The 19,433-nt window shown below is 42.1% G+C and overlaps 1 protein-coding gene across 2 annotated transcripts in view; it reads left to right on the top strand.

The window, feature by feature from the left end:
- Positions 1 to 288: 288 nt before the first annotated feature.
- RAB8B (RAB8B, member RAS oncogene family) overlaps positions 289 to 19,433 on the top strand; it is a 41,918-nt gene continuing 22,773 nt past the window's right edge. For both annotated transcript variants that reach the window (XM_073303584.2, XM_073303583.2), the window contains exon 1: positions 289 to 469. In XM_073303584.2, the coding sequence (XP_073159685.1) occupies positions 346 to 469 (124 nt within the window). In that variant the 5' untranslated portion in view covers positions 289 to 345. The remainder of the gene's footprint in view (positions 470 to 19,433) is intronic.

The raw sequence follows: 19,433 nt of genomic DNA, 5'->3' as shown, positions 1-19,433 counted from the left end.
GCGCCTCATTGCAGCCCTGCCTCTCCTCCTCCTCCTCCTCCCCATAAATTGAGTGAGTTTTCGCACTCCACGGCCCTTTCCACCCCCAAGCTACTGCCCGGGCAGCCGCAGGCCTCCTACTCCAGCACAAGAACCACTGGCCCGCGCTCCGGAAATGAATCTTTGCTCAAGAGACTACATACCCCGTCAGCCCGCTGCGTACTTCCGGCGCGTAGTGATGAGCCTCGGGGCGTTGCCGGCGGTGATTGGATGCCGGCTTTGGCGCGTCAGTGTTGTGGGTGGGGAGTGGTGGTGGAGTTTCCCCCTCCCTCGCTCCCGGCAAGCCAGAGCCTTGGCTGCGCGAAGATGGCGAAGACCTACGACTATCTTTTCAAGCTGCTGTTGATCGGCGACTCGGGCGTGGGCAAGACCTGCCTGCTGTTCCGCTTCAGCGAGGACGCCTTCAACACCACCTTCATCTCCACCATCGGTGAGGGGCTAGGCGGGAACCGGAGCCACGGGCTGCCTCGGACCCCCCGATCACTTCCCTTGAGGGGCCGGGCCGGGGGAGCCGAGAGCGGAAAGGGGCACGGGCTGCCCAGGCATCCCTCGGTCACCTATCGCGAGGGGCTGGGCTGGGGAGAGGAGCCTTAGCGAGGAGAGCTGGGTCGGGGCTGCCTCCCCTCACCCAGCCGGGTTGGAGATGAGGCGCCTCCGTCCTCGTTGTCCTCTTCCTTCTGGTGAGGGGCTTCGCAGGGCGGCGGGGGAACCGGAGAGACCGGGGGAGGGGAGCTGGCTGCCCGAATGCCGCCTGCCCCCGGTACCGCTGTGGGGGCTGGGCAGAGAGAGTCTAGTGGGAAGGGAAGTGGCCTGGGCTTTCCCTCTTAGCGCTGGTTCCCCGCGGGGTCAGGCGGCTTCGTGGTGGCCCGGCTACACTGGTCGCCGTCGGGTTAGCTGTCATGGAGCGAGCGAGTGCCCGTGAGGTGGGTCTCCGCCTCGCTCGGAGCCAGTCAAGTGCCGGGGAAGCCGGGCCCTTCCGTGCTCAGGGGATCGGGGGAGAGATGCCAGCCTGGGGCACTTCCTCCTGCCCCGTGGAGCCTGCTGGTCAGGCCGCCCCTCTCCACGGCATCCCGCAAGCCCGCCTGGCTGCCCTCTGCCCGTCTGCGGGAGGTAAGAGGGAGTGAAACTTCTCCCCCTCCCGAGTCCCCTTTTCCTGGCTCCCAGCTGCTCAGCCGCCTCCTCGGAGCTGGCTGTAGGCTGCGGTTCGCACAATCTCTGGCGAAGTGCATTACCGCGCGCTGACTTGTTCATCTCCGGCTGCGGTTTCGAGACCGCTATATGCATTTCCCCCTTGTTTAGCAACTTGACAAGTCATTAGGGAGGTGCCCTTTGCTGAGCTCTCCGCCCAAACCTTGTAGCGGTGACTGGCAATCTGCTCAAAACATTGAACTTTGCCCGCTTTGTTGTTAAATCACTTTGTAAATAAGACCTAGGAGCCCCAGTCATTGATCAGGACTCTGTTGTGCTCGGTGCTGCACAAACACAGAACAAAAAGACCCCTTACCCCAAAGGAGTTAAATTCTGAGGACAAATTCTGGGCTCTCTAAGTGGAGTGGACAGTGGAGACCATAATGGATAAATATAAACTATCATATTTCAGTCTTGCAGGAAAACAAACAGCTACACCTTTTTTTTTTCCCCCTCAAAGCAGTTTCTCTGACACTTACATACCTAGCTCGTTCTTCAATCAGATCATCCAGATTTGAATGTAAAATGTTTTCATGTGACTTGAGAAATGGCTAACTGTTGGCAGTTGTATAAACTCCCTGGACCATCTTGCTCTCCCAGTAATGGAAATCACTTTAATAGGATAGGATGTTTTAGAAATGCTCTTTAAAATATTGACCCAAGACTGAACTGAAAACAAAATCCAGAACATGACACTCTTGGTTTGAAGGGGGGGGGTGGTTTTTCTAGGCTGTTCAGGAGCTGTCCTCCTAACTGTTTCCCTGTTGCTTGCGAAATTCTCTGTGATGTGCATATGCAAGTTATCAGGAAATGGAAGAAGACTCAAACTGCTTAAACTGGGTATTGCTCAAATTGTATTTTAAAAAAAACCTACTTGATTACAGGGAGTAAACAATTATAGTAATCTATAGGTTTCAGAGTAACAGCCGTGTTAGTCTGTATTCGCAAAAAGAAAAGGAGTACTTGTGGCACCTTAGAGACTAACCAATTTATTTGAGCATGAGCTTTTGTGAGCTACAGCATCCGATGAAGTGAGCTGTAGCTCACGAAAGCTCATGCTCAAATAAATTGGTTAGTCTCTAAGGTGCCACAAGTACTCCTTTTCTTTATAGTAATCTATAGTCACAGTTGAAGGCTAGTTGATTTTATTGATTATGGGTAATATTAATAATTGTCTTACTCTTTTTAGTTCCATAAGAGTGGAGTACATATGAATGTGTATATTGAGTGTCTGAGATTTCGAGTGGCTTTTCTTATGATTAAAGTTAGTATTTTTTATGTAATTTAAGAAAAATTCTCAAGGTAGTCTCTCTCTCTTTGCTTTTTTTAAAGCACAGATACTTTTGCAACAGTAGTGTCCCAAAAATTACTGAGATATGCATGACTTAACTGTTTAACATAATAGTCTGTTGTATTAGATATTTTCACATTGACTGTCAGTTTAAATTGAGCAAAGAGAATTTTTATAAGACCTTTGCTGTATTAGATATAAATGTGTTGTTACTGAAATATTAGGCTTATGTCCCAATCCTCCAAACGCTTAAATTCATGCTTAACTTTATTCATGTAAATAGTCTGATGCTACTTGCATTATGAAAGCAAAGATATGCATAATATCTTTACAACTGAAGACTAAATCTTTATGCACGTAGCTAGTGCTTGGCACCATGAAATCCATGCTCATCTGAAAGAATAAAACTTTTTATTTTCTGGAAACGTAAGTAAAGGTGACCTGGCATGGAGAAACAACGTTTATGCTCCTTGTATTTTGTGAGTAAAGAAGACCTGAAATGTCTTCTCTCTAATGATTCATGTTTTGTTACCCTGGAGACTTGATGGACTGCTGGTGTTATGAGATACTGGCTACAGAGGAAGTGAATTCTGACTAAGATAGGAAGTATCTAGTTTTAAGTAGCCTGAATGATATTTTTGTGTTAGGATTAATTAATCACCATTTGGGAGAAAAAATGTCTCTGTTAACTGAAAGGGTAGACTTAATCTTTTAAGGACTGAGAGCAGATAGTCCGCATCAGAGTTCCAAAAAGAAAAGGAGGACTTGTGGCACCTTAGAGACTAACCAATTTATTTGAGCAAAAGCTTTCGTGAGCTACACGTGTAGCTACAGCTCACGAAAGCTTTTGCTCAAATAAATTGGTTAGTCTCTAAGGTGCCACAAGTCCTCCTTTTCTTTTTGGAACTCTGATGCGGACTAACACGGCTGTTACTCTGAAACCTATCAGAGTTCCAAGAATTCTCCAGGGAAGACGAGACTTGATGCTATGACAGGTCTAGGGGTTGTTTTTTTTTTTTTTAAAGGTGGGGGGAAGGGAATTAAAACAAAGCACAAAGGTTAGATTTGTTTTAATTCTTTATAAGGAAGGGAAAAAATTCCTTGTTTCTTCTGCAGCCATTTTCAGAATGTAATAAGAGTTTGATTAGTGGCTTTTCTAAAGGCTTTTTTCCACTGTGTATTCAGTTGAATAAGAAGTTTGGGTCATAGAAATGTTTTTAAAAAGCAGCATACTCAGCTCCAAAAAAACAGTGCACAGGTTAGATACTGAATCTATTCCTGTGTTTATAGTTACAGAAAGAACTGGATAAAGTAAATTGAGCAGCATTCATATTCTGTCTCTCACAAGCTTTCCTGTTTATACTTCATGGTCTTCTGCTTAGTTCCTTAAAGCTTAAGTGCAATTTCATTGGTCTGCTTTGGATTTTAAAGATACTTTTTGTATATATATGACACTACTTTTCTCTATCTTGCCTAGGTCAGCTTAATGTGTTCCTTTTTTTTCCCTCACTCTTCCTTCCCTCCCTGTTTTTTATTTTGGGTTTTAAAAAGATGCTAACTTTAAGTCTCATCAATTTGACAAATTTACTGGTAGTTTTAAGATCTGCCCCGTTGATTGGGCTTTTACAATTGCATTTTCCTATTTTTGTAATTGTGTTTCCTCCCCTGTTGGTTTATGGAAGACTTCACAGATGGAAACTGAGTTACTATAGGGGAAACTGATTGTATCCGAAGTGCTGACAAATGCCCAAACAGAGACTGTACAAAATGGAGCATTCTCTAATCTCAGGTGTAGGTCATTGTTCTAAGACCTGGGTGTGTATGTGGTTTTTGCTTGCTTGCTTGCTTTAGTACACTGGTGGGCAACCTGTGGGCCGCATAGTTAGGCTGCCAAACTGTTTGTTTACGATTGCACAGCCACCCATAGCTCCCAGTGGCCACGGTTTGCCGTTCCCGGCCAATGGGAGCTGCGGGAAGCAGTGTGGGCTGGCCGCCGCTTCCCACAGCTCCCATTGTCCGGAACGGCGTACCACAGCTACTGGGAGCTGCGGGCAGCCATGCAAATGTAAACAAATGGTCTGGTGGCCCGCCAGCAGCCTACCATGAGGGGTCGCAGGTTGCCCACCACTGGTTTAGAACAACGTCTCGACCTTCTCCTTAAAGGGATGGTATCCTCTTAAAAGCTTGCTGTCTGATCTAACTAACAGAATCAGTTTTACAATGCTAAATAACACATCATACATGTAGTGCTGTCCATCCTGAAGGATCTTGATTGCTGTATATAATAAATTGAATTATTTCTCCCATGATTAAAATGCAGCTATCTCAAGGGTGGAAAAACACAATGCAGTATCCAAATGGGAGTAAATCGGGGGGGAAAAAAATCTAGCTACAGGAATTGAAGCTGTCAGAATACTGGCTTCATGTGACCTTCAGAAGAAGATATCTCCAACAACATGGTGATCCCCAGCATCATGTTGTGCATGGAATCTACCATAATTTGGAGCACCATCTAATACTACTTGGTGGCACCCTTAGGAGAAATGGGGTATGTCTACACTTTGATCTGGGGGTGTGAGTCCCAGCTCAAGGAGACATACTTAAAGGGCTGTCCTTACCCATATACAAAGCACGCAGCTGCGTAGGGCACGTGGAAATTTGAGTGTAGACATACTCTTTCTTAGTCTCTGTTCAGGTACTGACAAGCTGGAGCTGGCTTAATTTTTGAGATCTGACATGATATCTTTTCAATATGTGATGTCTTGCCTTTTTACTGTATGAATTAGCCTTATGCTAGACCCCATTTGTGTGGGAGTGGGTGGAAGAGGGGTTAGTGAGGTGTTTGTGTGTGGGTTTTTGGTTTTGACTGCATTGTGGTGGTCTTTAAATTTTCCTTTTCAGCCTCAGATCCATTCCTAGCTATGGAATTCTGCCTTTTCTGTGTCATAGCAGCTTAGGCCCATCTTGTGCTGTTGCAAGACATTTCTCTGGTTGCTTCTACTGTTTCCCAATCATGACCTCCATTGTCACTTAGCAGTTTCAGTCACCACAGCATTAGAAGTTATTCTGTCTGATTTTTTTTTTAATAGCTGAGAAGAAGGTGGGGAATGTGGTAATCTGTCAATTTCATTTCTACCAATTGCAGAATTAAATCACCACTGAAGTTATATGCTTGTGTCCTTGTGTGGGCCTTTCAAGACTGAAGGTGCTCTGTTGATGTTCTGAACCCTTGGTTTTATGGATTTCCCCTCCCCCCTGCCCACACTCTGGGCGGTGGGGGAAAGGAGAATATACCTCATGCTGAATACAGGTGTTTGCCTGGATGCTTGCAACTAGTCCCCCTGATTTCTGCCCCCCCCCCCTTTTTTCCTTCCCTCCGACTACAACTGTGTTCATGCTGTCTCTTTACTTAACTACCTTTTTGTCTTTCTCCGTCTTAGAAAGAGGTCCCTTTTCCTCAGTTACTCTAATAGTAAGCAGGGTTCCACTTTTCTGTCTTTACATCTTTCTGCAGGGGAAACTCACTGCTAACTTGGACTTGACACTACTGCTTCCTTGAGTGGAAACTCTTGCTTTCACACACAACTAAAAGGGAAGTAAAATTCAATCAAATAAATGGAGCCAGCTTGCTTAGCCCAACAACTCCTATATAAAGCAACTTAAATTCCTGTGAAAGCTGATAAGATAAATTATCCAAAATATAGAATATGTGTTTTGCTGGTCCTATCAATTACTGATTCTAAAGTCTGGGTCCTAAAGTGTACACAGTGCTATTACAGAATTTACTGTGCATAGTGTTGAATGACCGTCTAATAGTCTGCAATTATCTAGCTTGCTGTTTGAGTAGTGCTGTCTAGCAGAACTGGATCCATTTTATTTCAAAAAAGTCATCTAGAGTGTACTGTACCTGATAGTTAGAACAAATTGCCTCACTTTTTAGAGGTACCTTTTTCCTTGGCTTCATTCTTGAAAAACAGGGCCATCCAAAAAAAGTTAAGCACATGTATACTGACTTTAGCTTGTCAAATTAGTGTAATCCAAAGTATACTAAATATCCACTTCTCCCTTGAATGAAACTTCAGCCACAGTAATAGCCTTTAATAGAAACTACTTCAACACATTTTATTGTTAAATTATACCAGACTGAATATTCTGATACAAGTTAGTGAAGGAGAGTTATGTAAAGAGAGTGAATTGTCATAGGCCAAAAAGAGGGAGTGCTGAAGCTTTGATGAAGAGGAAAATTTCAGTTGGGCTATTGTTGATGTCAGGAGCTATAGATGGAAAGTTCATTGCTGATGAGATGGTGGTGGAAAGAAACAGCAGAGACAGTGATGGAAGAGTAGGGAAAGAATATTCAGAAGTGGGTTGGTGGCAAGAACTTGTAGCTCCTCTTTAAAATTAGTTTTCTTAAATGAAGGCGCCAGTGGAACTGTCTGAAGGGGGTGACAAGGTGGTGCTGCTTTGCATTAGTGGGCTATGTGTGCAGGAGTCTTGAGGAGTGAGACTTGAAGACAGGACAAGGTGTGAGGAAGTGGAGGCTTGCTTGAGAGAAATAAACAATATTACAGGGGTGGTGATAGGCAAATGTGCAGCAAGAGGAAGATTCAGGATGAAGCTGCAGACACAATTGTGAGGCCTGAGTCTGCAGGAAAGATGGCATTGTGTTGTTTAGGAGACTTCTCTTGGTCAAGAGAAGCAATCTTCTGGGTGCATTATAGGTGAATAAACATATTGAGGTACCTAGCTTTGAATGTTCCACAGTGTACATTAATCAATACAGGGGACATCTTAGGTTGCAACCCTTTTTTATTATTATTAAAATGACACTACTTACACTTTCTGTGCTCTACAATAAAAGCAAATCAATGTTGAGTGAAATTGCTTGGTTTGTATTAAAAATGATATTGCTGCTTTGTCTTTGCGTGTTACCCTGAAATAACATGACAGATGTCTAACTCTTTCATCCCCACTTTTAACTGGCAGATGGAGCTGTCATGGTTGTGTTGCCTGATTATTTGACCAACAGAGGGGCAGACTGAAGCAGTGTTGGTAGCCTGCTCTGAATAAACAATTTTTGTTTAAGACTAGATTAACACTTAATAAATTTAGGAACAAATATGAAACTTGTAGTTCGTTAGCATATGCTATCAGGAATGTATTGTAAGGCATTTAAAAAAGTGATTACTATTATCTAGGCTCCTTAATAGTCTTGCTCCTGTTTTAATAGGAGTTGAAAATAACAGTTCTGCAGTTTGTCACTTTAAGCTGTCTTTTTAGTGGTGGTATTTGTCTTGACCTGGCTTTCTTTTTTAAAAGTTGGCTGAAGTTCATAGTACGATTCACATGGCGAAGAACACATGCTGTGTTCAAAGTGAGGTATTGCTTGATTTTAATCTTTGAGATTGTAGTACAAATTAACATTGTTGATGTAAACATCTAAAATTTCCTGTTGAAGCCTCTAAGGACAAACTGTCACTTTTATCTTCAAAACGTTTCAGTGTTTGCAAAGATGAGTTCTCACTTGGGGCTAAATTGGGACTAACGCCATTATTTCTAAGAAGTTACATGAGTGTAAAGCTTCTGTGTGAATATAGAGTTGCGCATCATTCGTTTTAGTTTCTTGACTTTGAACTCAAAATCAAAAAACCAAAATCTTCACATTGGAAGAAGTTCTTTCTTGTCCTTGGAGGATGCAGTAAGGGACTTTGTGGTCCTGGTGTGTGTGTATGTGATTTTGTTTTTTCCCTAGAGCTTTCCAACGGATAACCCTGTTGCATAATGGCCTGTAGGAAGTTTTCATGAACAGCTGTCAAAGTCTATACAATCAGATCTCAATTAAAAAACACAAAACTCATAGTTATAAAGAGAGCTCCTTTGGTTCTCCCAAGTTGCAACAGCAGAATATAAAATGACTGGTATTAGTAGCTTTTTTGCTTGCTGATACATATTGAGCAAACAATGTTAGGGCCCATTAGGAAAGGGATAAATAAGACAGAAAATATCATAATACATTGTATGCCCAATCTTTAATACTTCGTGCAGCTCTGGTCACCCTATCACCAAAAAAGTATATTAGAATTGGAAAAAGTACAGAGACTGGCAACAGAAATGATTAGGGGTATGGAACAGCCATATGAGGAGAGATTTAAAAGACTGGGACTCTTTAGCTTAGAAAAGAGATCTATAAAATCGTGAATGTTATGGAGAAAATGAATAAGGAAGAGTTATTTATTCCTTCACATAACACAGCAACCAGGGGTCACCCAATGAAATTAGTAGGCAGCAGGCTTAAAACAAACGTAAGGAAGTACTCCTTCACACAGTGCAGTGTCAACGTGTCGAATTCATTGCCAGAGGATGTTGTGAAGGCTAAAAAGTATTTGGCTATTAGCCAAGAGGGTCAGGGATGCAATCCCATGCTTTGGGTGTTCGTAAATCTCTGACTGCTAAAAGATGGGACTGCATGACAGGGGACGGATGGATCTCTTCATAAATTCTCCTGTTCTGCTCATTCCTTCTGAAGCATCTGGCACTGGCCACTTCTCAGAAGATGGGGAAACTAGGCTAGATGGACCATTGCTCTGACTCAGTATGACAATTCTTATGTTCTTAACAACTGTTATTGGGAACCCATTGCTGTTGGCAACAGTGAAAATGATAAGGGTGAAGTCAATTTCCCTCTGTTGTGGCTTTCGCAAGTTCTGAGCAAGGTAAAGAGGCAGGATTCAATGTTCATTGGGGTTAGTTCCCAAAAATGAAAAGGAGTACTTGTGGCACCTTAGAGACTAACCAATTTATTTGAGCATAAGCTTTCGTGAGCTGAAATTGTGGAAAAGCAGCATCACTTGCCCCATAACCTCAGCCATGCGGAACATAATGCCATCCACAGCCTCAGAAACAACTCTGACATCATAATCAAAAAGGCTGACAAAGGAGGTGCTGTCGTCATCATGAATAGGTCGGAATATGAACAAGAGGCTGCTCGGCAGCTCTCCAACACGAGTTTCTACAAGTCATTACCCTATGATCCCACTGAGAGTTACCAAAAGCAACTACAGCATTTGCTCAAGAAACTTCCTGAAAAAGCACAAGATCAAATCCGCACAGACACACCCCTGGAACCCCGACCTGGGATATTCTATCTACTACCCAAGATCCATAAACCTGGAAATCCTGGGCGCCCCATCATCTCAGGCATTGGCACCCTGACAGCAGGATTGTCTGGCTATGTAGACTCCCTCCTCAGGCCCTATGCTACCAGCACTCCCAGCTACCTTCGAGACACCACTGACTTCCTGAGGAAACTTCAGTCCATCGGTGATCTTCCTGATAACACCATCCTGGCCACTGTGGATGTAGAAGCCCTCTACACCAACATTCCACACAAAGATGGACTACAAGCCATCAAGAACACTATCCCCGATAATGTCACGGCTAACCTGGTGGCTGAACTTTGTGACTTTGTCCTTACCCATAACTATTTCACATTTGGGGACAATGTATACCTTCAGATCAGCGGCACTGCTATGGGTACCCGCATGGCCCCACAGTATGCCAACATTTTTATGGCTGATTTAGAACAACGCTTCCTCAGCTCTCGTCCCCTAAAGCCCCTACTCTACTTGCGCTATATTGATGACATCTTCATCATCTGGACCCATGGAAAAGAAGCCCTTGAGGAATTCCACCATGATTTCAACAATTTCCATCCCACCACCAACCTCAGCCTGGTCCAGTCCACACAAGAGATCCACTTCCTGGACACTACAGTGCTAATAAACAATGGTCACATAAACACCACCCTATACCGGAAACCTACTGACCGCTATTCCTACCTGCATGCCTCCAGCTTTCACCCTGACCACACCACACGATCCATCGTCTACAGCCAAGCTCTGTGATACAACCGCATTTGCTCCAACCCCTCAGACAGAGACAAACACCTACAAGATCTCTGTCAAGCTTTCTTACAACTACAATACCCACCTGCAGAAGTAAAGAAACAGATTGATAGAGCCAGAAGTTACCTACTACAGGACAGGCCTAACAAAGAAAATAACAGAACGCCACTAGCCGTCACCTTCAGCCCCCAACTAAAACCCCTCCAACGCATTATTAAGGATCTACAACCTATCCTAAAGGATGACCCAGCACTCTCACAAATCTTGGGAGACAGGCCAGTCCTTGCCTACAGACAGCCCCGCAACCTGAAGCAAATACTCACCAACAACCACATACCACACAACAGAACCACTAACCCAGGAACTTATCCTTGCAACAAAGCCCGTTGCCAACTGTGCCCACATATCTATTCAGGGGACACCATCACAGGGCCTAATAACAGCCACGCTATCAGAGGCTCGTTCACCTGCACATCCACCAATGTGATATATGCCATCATGTGCCAGCAATGCCCCTCTGCCATGTACATTGGTCAAACTGGACAGTCTCTATGTAAAAGAATAAATGGACACAAATCAGATGTCAAGAATTATAACATTCATAAACCAGTCAGAGAACACTTCAATCTCTCTGGTCACGCAATCACAGACATGAAGGTCGCTGTCTTAAAACAAAAAAACTTCAAATCCAGATTCCAGCGAGAAACTGCTGAATTGGAATTCATTTGCAAATTGGATACTATTAATTTAGGCTTAAATAGAGACTGGGAGTGGCTAAGTCATTATGCAAGGTAGCCTGTGTCCTCTTGTTCTCCCCCCCCCCCCCCCCGATGTTCTGGTTTAACTTGGATTTAAACTTGGAGAGTGGTCAGTTTGGATGAGCTATTACCAGCAGGAGAGTGAGTTTGTGTGTGTATGGGGGTGGGGGGGATGTGAGAGAACCTGGATTTGTGCAGGAAATAGCCCAACTTGATTGTCATGCACATTGTGTAAAGAGTTGTCACTTTGGATGGGCTATCACCAGCAGGAGAGTGAATTTGTGTGGCGGGGTGGAGGGTGAGAAAACCTGGATTTGTGCTGGAAATGGCCCACCTGATGATCACTTTAGATAAGCTATTACCAGCAGGACAGTGGGGTGGGAGGAGGTATTGTTTCATATTCTCTGTGTGTATATATAAAGTCTGCTGCAGTTTCCACGGTATGCATCCGATGAAGTGAGCTGTAGCTCACGAAAGCTTATGCTCAAATAAATTGGTTAGTCTCTAAGGTGCCACAAGTACTCCTTTTCTTTTTGCGAATACAGACTAACACGGCTGTTACTCTGAAACTTCCCAAAAATGGAGGCCATGGGGGAGTGGTAAAGTAGCGGACATGCCTTGCACAAACCTCTTGCAAGAACTAAGTGTTTTGATTGGTGGTAGGGATTAGAAATGTTGTCTTCCTTTTAGCTGCCAAAAGGGGTTGGAAAGCTGTAAAATTCTCTCACTGATTACCTGAAGGCTACAAAAGGTAAGTGGTGAAGCTCTGGCTGCATAACTTAACTTCCATTGACTTCAGTAAAGCAGAATTGTACCTGTAGTCTTCAAGGTCAATCCTGATGTAATTCCCAACAGCTAGGTTGTATGGCTTTGCTTTTTTACATGAATGGTGTATCTGTACACCCTAATAGTACACTCTGATGAGCATAGGGCTAAGTTTAGATTTCCAGTGAAATGTTCAGTTCTTGGAGATGCAGTGAAAAAATGGAGGTACTCATTTAAAAGGCTTTTAGAGCTAATTAAATAGTGTATTTAATTGTAACACATTTTCAAACAGGCTTTTTCCTTTAAACTTTAAGAGATTTGGTAACATGGATATCTTTCATGCTTGCTTACGTACTTTGTCCTTGGGTTACAGCTGTCAAGTAAACTTTTAAAGTCCTACTGATGGTCATTCACATTTTGTGAAGATAAACTAGAACAATAGCTTGTTCAATGTGATACTGAAACATAAAAGGGATGTTTTCTCTGAACATCTTCACATATTAGCTGGCTCCAGATTGTGGATGTCTGTTTTATCCTTGTAATTTCATATCTGCTCCACCTTTTTTAAGTTTAATTCCTTAACATCTAGCGATTTTCTTGTGCCACCTGTGGTGTTCCAGGATCACTTTAATATCACAAGTCTAATTACAATATGTGATGAACCTTTGGCCTCTTTTCAGCATTTTGTCTTCTGAGGCTCCTAATTTTATTTGAGCCTGATTAAAAGCCCTCGTAAAGCTTTTAGTTATGTACTAATCATGGCTATGCACTGAACACTACGAGCCTCTAAATTCCTCTTTTCAGGAATCTACCAGTATGTTTTCTTATATGACAGTGTATGTTTTCATATATTTCTTAGACAAGAGGTTGACCTTTACAAATGTGGGATAAGGGAAAAATAAGATTTTCATGCCCTCAATTTGACATACTTTATAACATCAGCTAAGCCTATAGATAGTTTGGATGGTGGTTCTCTTTATATTGCCCTCATCTGCCTGCTTCAATGAGTTATTTAAAACTAAAACAAAAACCAAACCACCCAGAATCAGATATACCAGGATTGTTACCCTGAAACTAAAGTTTCCATGGAAATAGTCTCTAAACGTTCCCCTGCAGTGTTTGCAAACTCTGCAACTTAGTAGGAGAATGAGATCGAGAAGTGAAATTGTCTAGATAAAAATGAAACATTATGCTGTTTTCATCCTCCCAACTGAGTAAAAAATATAAATGTTGAAGAATTAATTTTAGATGGTAATAGTCAGAAACAGTGTGGGTAACATAGGCAAAGAAAACAGCTTTTCAAAATGTCTTTTAGCCTGTGGTTTTAAATGTCACTTTACTGCTGGGGGAAAAAGCAGAAGGGGGAATAGGAAGAGTGGACTGGGCTTCCAAGCAGTTCTGTTATCAAAAGGTGCTTCAGGGGAATTCTACTTGAGTACTTGCCAAAAAAAATAAAGGCTGCTATCTCTGCAGTGATCCTGACTTCAGCTGGCTTCGAGCTGGTGACTTTCGGGTCCAATATATGCCATTCTGATGCAGGAGGCTAGTTCTTGTTGTCATGCCCACAAGGATGTGGTTAGATCCTTGATTCAGAAAGCTTTGAAGTTCCTCTAAAGCGAAAGTTACTTTCTGCAGAACTAAACTTCAAGGCCAGAGTCCTATGTTCAACACAGAAAATTTCATATGCTGCATGCCATCCTGCTTACGCAATGGGCTTTTCTCAGAGTGGAATCTTCATACATTTTAATGAGGAGGTCACTTGCATGCATGATTCTATTTGAACAATACATTAACTGTTTGAAGGAAGCTGGCTGACTTTGGAATGTCTTATGAAAATTGCATGTTGAGTTTGTAGGGACGACTACTCTAAATGATTAAGTTATCAGTGCCATCTTAAAAGGATATTGAGCTAAAAACAATACATCCGAAACAAGCACTTATTTGTTGCTAATGCTTTCTTAAATTATTACAACATAAAAATGTCAGGCTAAGTTGACTTCACCGGTGACTGTTTGCTTACTGTGGTTTGCTCATGAAAATAGACAGCGAAAACAGACTAGCTGCTTTTCCTTTTATAATGCACTAGCATAATGTTGCAGTATCTTGGTTGCAGACAGTATGGGGAGTTGTTCAGAGGCCAGAAATCCTGTTTTTCATGTTTGTTAAACCGCCCTTACCCTAAAACATGCTTTAAAAAGTGTTACTGAAGGGGGACAGTGAACGTTGACTCATGTCGAACAAAGTTACAACCAAATGAAAGTTCCTACCGCCATTGTGTCTTGTAATTTAAAAGTTGGACTCAGCTTGCTTTCAGTGTCTTAAATTATTTAGTGCAAAGGTCAATCCAAGGTATGGTGTGTGAGCTCTGCTTTCTGCAAAAAGACCTTTTGGGGAGGTATCCCTGGCTGTGCTCCTTGCTTGGAAACTGAATTTGGTTCTGGGTGGCCCTCTCCTGTTCCTCATAGCAGAACACTTGGTACATGCATTCCTTTTGGCAGTGGTCCTGACAGGATCACTGAGGTAAATAAGCCGAACCATGAGACAGTCAACTGAACACTAGATGTGAGATCCTGGTATTCTGACCTGTTTATGCTGTAGGTCACTGATATGTAAAAGACTAACAGTTTCCAAGTATACTTTAGGGGAGAATCCTAGTTCTGTGCTGATGGTTAAAGATTTAACACAGAAAGTATGTCACTTCCCTTCACTGAAGATAGATTCTTTCCTTTTTCAAACCATAGTAGGATAGCTTCTCTTAGCCAAGGAGACAGGTGCCAGAGGAACCTACAGCTAGCTTTACTCCATTGTGAGCATTGGTCTGATCTGGTTAACAAGTCTCAAGTGCTTCGGAGTAGGAAATCTTTTCATATTCTACATACACATATTTGCATTCTTTGTCATCTTATCTAAATTGGCCTTAACTATATCTGTTTTATGTCTCCCCCTACTCCACCTTTAACCTTTTTCTCCATGAAGCTGAGGGTTTTATAGTATCTTGCAAGGTGAGATAAATGTGGCTGAATGGGAGGTAGGCTGTCCTCTGAAAAAATCTTCAACTGAGGGGATCAAGGCTCTTGAAATATCAGCTTCATTAGGCCTCTCTTGGGTTGGTTAGGTGGTAGTTGCTCCACGTACCATCACATGGGAAACCAGAATTTTTGTCCTGACTTTCTTGCTGCCCAAGCTAGAAGTTAGATGAACAGGAGGGAGTGCCTAGAGTTGCTCTTGGCTGACTAGTGCTGATTGTCATTAAAAGAGCATTTTGCTGAGACTTCCAGACTCTGGAAGTAACAACTGTTCTTTTAAAAGAAAACACAAGAGAAAACCCCACCAAAAACATGGGTCCCTAACTTTCAAAAGGCTGAATAACTGGTTGCATTTGTGTGTAAAATGTCTTGCAGATGTTTGGGAGTAAACCCAAATGTTAAAGTTCAAAATGATTAGACTTCGCTCTTTTGCATTCAGCACTGTATGACGCTAAGATGTTGCAAGTGCACTCTACCCTCACTGTTATAGTCTGACCCCGCCTCTCACGCTGTAACTTTCTTTCTTACATGCCACCTCTTTACTCAAAACCCTGTTATGAGGACCTAATATAAATGCAATTTTTGTGAGGTGCTATTTTTTTTTATTTTATAGGCTCAGTATATCTTGTGTCTGATAATGAGGCAGAGTAAGATGTTCCCTCAAACTTTCCTTTTAATACAACTTAGCTGATGTTTCTAGGAATTTATCAAAACTAGGGATAATATATATCTGCTTAAGAGAGTCTAAATTGGAGCAGGCACGTACTCTTTGCCTACAGATTTCTCCTTAAGGTGTTGGATCATATTAAAGAAGTTCTGTATTAAAATCACAAATGAGTTTGATTCCCCAGAGTTTAAATTCCAGGGTATTACTAATTAAGAGGTCTCTTGGTTTTTGGTACTCTTTCTCTCCCTCTATGTGTGAAACTTGCAAGCTGCTAATTGTGTTAGTACATTCTAAGACAGAGTCTGTTCTCAAAGCAATTCACAGAGAGAGAGACTCAAAGCAATACTCTAACAACAGAAACAGCACCCAGAGACTCCCCACCCTTTTGTTGTATTAACAATTGTGATTAAAATAGAGATAGAGGATGTATGTGGATGGATGCTTGGTGTGGATAATAACTGAATGATCAGGGAGGTGCCAGCCTAAGAATCCAGTGTCCATCGGCTGAAGAAGGCGTCAAGTGGAAATAACCAGAGGACCCCCCGGAGGGCAGACTGGAATCCACCCAACAGCCTCAAGAATGGGAGAACCAAAGAACAAGATAACATCTTGGAGCCGTCAGGAATGTGCTATCTGCTGATTGATTCAGCAACAGCATGATGAAGCAATTCCCATAGACTGGCATAGGAAGACATTCCTATAAAAATAGACTCTAAAAAGTGAGAACTTTGGGGTCTGATTCTGCAAACCAACTTCCAGGAGCATCAGATGAGCATCTGACAAGGCCCTGCTCCCTCCTCATGTCCAGGCCACCTGGACAGTGGCTTGGCATGAGCAACTCTAAGGCTGGTAACTATGATAACAACCTTGCAGAACCTGTGTGTGTGTGTGTGTTTGTATGAATGAATGTGTGACTAAATATGAGATTGAATGGAATGTTATAGCTATAACTAACTAACTGCTTACTATGATTCTTTCTGTATTCACAATAAATGTGGTATTTTGCCTTTTTCCCTTTAATAAGATCCTGCTGGTTTTTATTTTATTGGTACAACAAAGGCAATGAAGCAGACATCCTGAACTCTTTAGAAATGGTGTGAGGAATGCATGTGGCAAGTAATGAGTTCTTGACTATCTTGTTGTCCAGAGAGCAACACAGCTGGCTGACTGGTGCTTGGAATCTGATTGGAAGGTATTAAAACTTTTCAACTGTCTCCCAAAAGACTCATATATGCATATAATCATATGCAGATACATCTGCACACGATTAATACTCATGCACTTAGCGAGGCATGTAAATTAGAATCTGCTTAGGGTTCAGCATTGCTTGCTTGCAACTCTTCAAGGTATAATTAAAAGCAAATGTCACTGGCAGCAGTTTGTTGTGAGAGTCATGCTTTAGTAATATCTTGGAGTGTGCTATAGGCTTGCAGTCTTGCAGAACTCAAACCTACCCACTTAAGAATCAGCAAAAACATATTCACTGTATTGTGAACATACTTTAACTTTCAGAAGAATCTAAACTATATCGCTAGTATTACTGCCGAATAGCACTGATTTATGTGCACATCTAACAATTGCTTGCTGTCACCAAAAGGCAGAACCTGTAATGAGCATATATCCTCAGTGTTTTTCCGTCAGGAATTCTACAGCAATATTCTGTTTCCAATCCATTGGGAGCTTAAACGTGAGGGGTGGGAAGAGAGAACATAATTGATTATCTTTGAACAGCTGAGTTAGAAACCAGTTTGGATTTTGTCTTTAGTAGGCCTCTGCGGTTGATAGATCCTCAGTAGCCTTCTTCCCAGCTAATATTCATAGAGGTCTAGATTGGTAGATTTATGGTGTTCACATGCTACAGTATTGGGTGACCTTTTAAAAATAAATAAATAAATCCTAAATAAGTTAAGGTGGATATCTTTTTGCTTCTCCTTAAAGTAGGCCCAAAGCTTAGATCTGTCTTAAAAGTTGTTTAATTTTACATTGCCAGTATTGTACTACAAGTGGTGGAGTTCTTCAGCTGTAACTTGACACCATACAAAAGCTGGGTTTGAGTATGCATGAACTTTTTCTCATCCTGTGCTCTGGTTCTGAGCAGGCCCATACAACAAGCTAACGATCTTGGTCTCCTGAAGAGCTCTAAGACTTTTTTTTGTAAATTTTACTCTGCTTACAAGAGCCAAAGGAACACAAGACAGCTATGCTAGCTGCAGCATGTTTTTTTTTCCCCCAGTAAAAATATGCTGACTTTAAGTTTCAAATATTTGCACTTTAAGTGAAAATTTCCAATGTTGAATGGAAATGCAACTTACTAGAGCCCAAATTCTGTCTGAAGCCTTCATTTGTACCCTATACAAATAAAATGGAACTCCTTGGCATGGATCTAAGTGGTAAGGAAGCCTTGTATGTTCAGGAGATTGTACAGCTTCTTTTAAAAAAAAAAAAAAAATCACTCAAGGCTTGCTGCTTTCCAGTCAAATAGCAGTGGATATTTCTCCTCTTAATGGTTCTGATTTCCTGTTTCAGTAAGTCTTACGAACTTGCTAGTGTAGGTATCCCTTGTTTGCTGTTACTGCAGTTTCTCCGCCTGTCTGTGTTCCTCTGGGTGTCCCAAAAGTGACTGCTTGTCCTGTTTATTAAGAGGAGACAGCAAGCCTTATCTTCCTCTGCCATCTCAACCCTGTCCTAAAAAAACAAACAACAACAACAAAAACCACACTTGGGGGCAGGGCTATACAAAGACCAGAGTCACCTTAGAGGTGAAACTGTTAAGTTGGAGGCTGCTGTGTGGACTTGGATCATAGTCCCCAACACACCCCTTAAAGGGGAAGGCAGCTTTCTATTTTGAGACTCTGTTCCCCTCTTGTAATTTTCCTGTTTATTGCGGTCCATATTCTCTGGTAATAAGCACTAGAGTATTGCTGCCCTTCATACTGGGGAAGCTCCCACTGAAAAATCTCGGTTTTTCTGGTCTGTAGTCTTTCCATTGACATTTTCAGAAAAATGAGAGAATGGGCTGAGACCATATAACAAGAATACTAATAGAATTGTCAGACTGCCTATTTAAAAGGCCATGGTTGCATTTATATGTAAATACCATAGACAAAGATCTAATGGATTTTACTTGGGGAAGCAAAGATATGAAGTCCTTAACTAACTTCTAATGTTATCTGTGCATGGGATGTAGAAAACTATTTAATTCAGCACTAAACCTACACATTGTAAATCTGTGGCAATCCCAAAGGGAAGTTCTTAACTGAGTTTTCTAGCCTACCCATGATGTCCATCCTAAATGTTCCATGATATACCTATTATGTAACAGCAATATATTCCACCTGACTGGAACTGCTGTTTGCTGCAGCTGGAGTTCACAGGAGCATCCCATAAAAGCTGTACTCAGGGGCACTAGCAGTTCATGGCAAACAGCTAATAACTGGACTTGGTAGATATTTCACCTAACTTCACTTCCCTTTCCTTTCCACAACAGTGGCTGTGTGTGTTTATGCAGTTGAGGTCCTCATCCAAAAACAAATAAAATGCCATCCTCACATATGCTGTAGTTCAGATATGCTATTGGGTGTTACTGTCCAAGGCTTTTATTTCTCTTAAATGAAGAATGCTTTCATAGTCCTTTCTGACCAGGCAGCTAGTAGCTACCACTCTGTAAATAGCTATGTCCTATTCAGCCATTTACAATTTTGCTGTATACTAGGATTCTGAGCAAGCACTGTGCAGTAGTTGAGTCTTGAGTATTTAATTGGTAAATCAAAAACTGGTTCCTCACTGCTTCCATGC

Source organism: Lepidochelys kempii, chromosome 10 (genome assembly GCF_965140285.1).
Source record: "Lepidochelys kempii isolate rLepKem1 chromosome 10, rLepKem1.hap1, whole genome shotgun sequence".
Taxonomy (NCBI): Eukaryota; Metazoa; Chordata; order Testudines; family Cheloniidae; genus Lepidochelys; species Lepidochelys kempii.
Note: the sequence above shows the minus strand (reverse complement) of the source record. Positions and strands in the feature narration are given on the sequence as shown.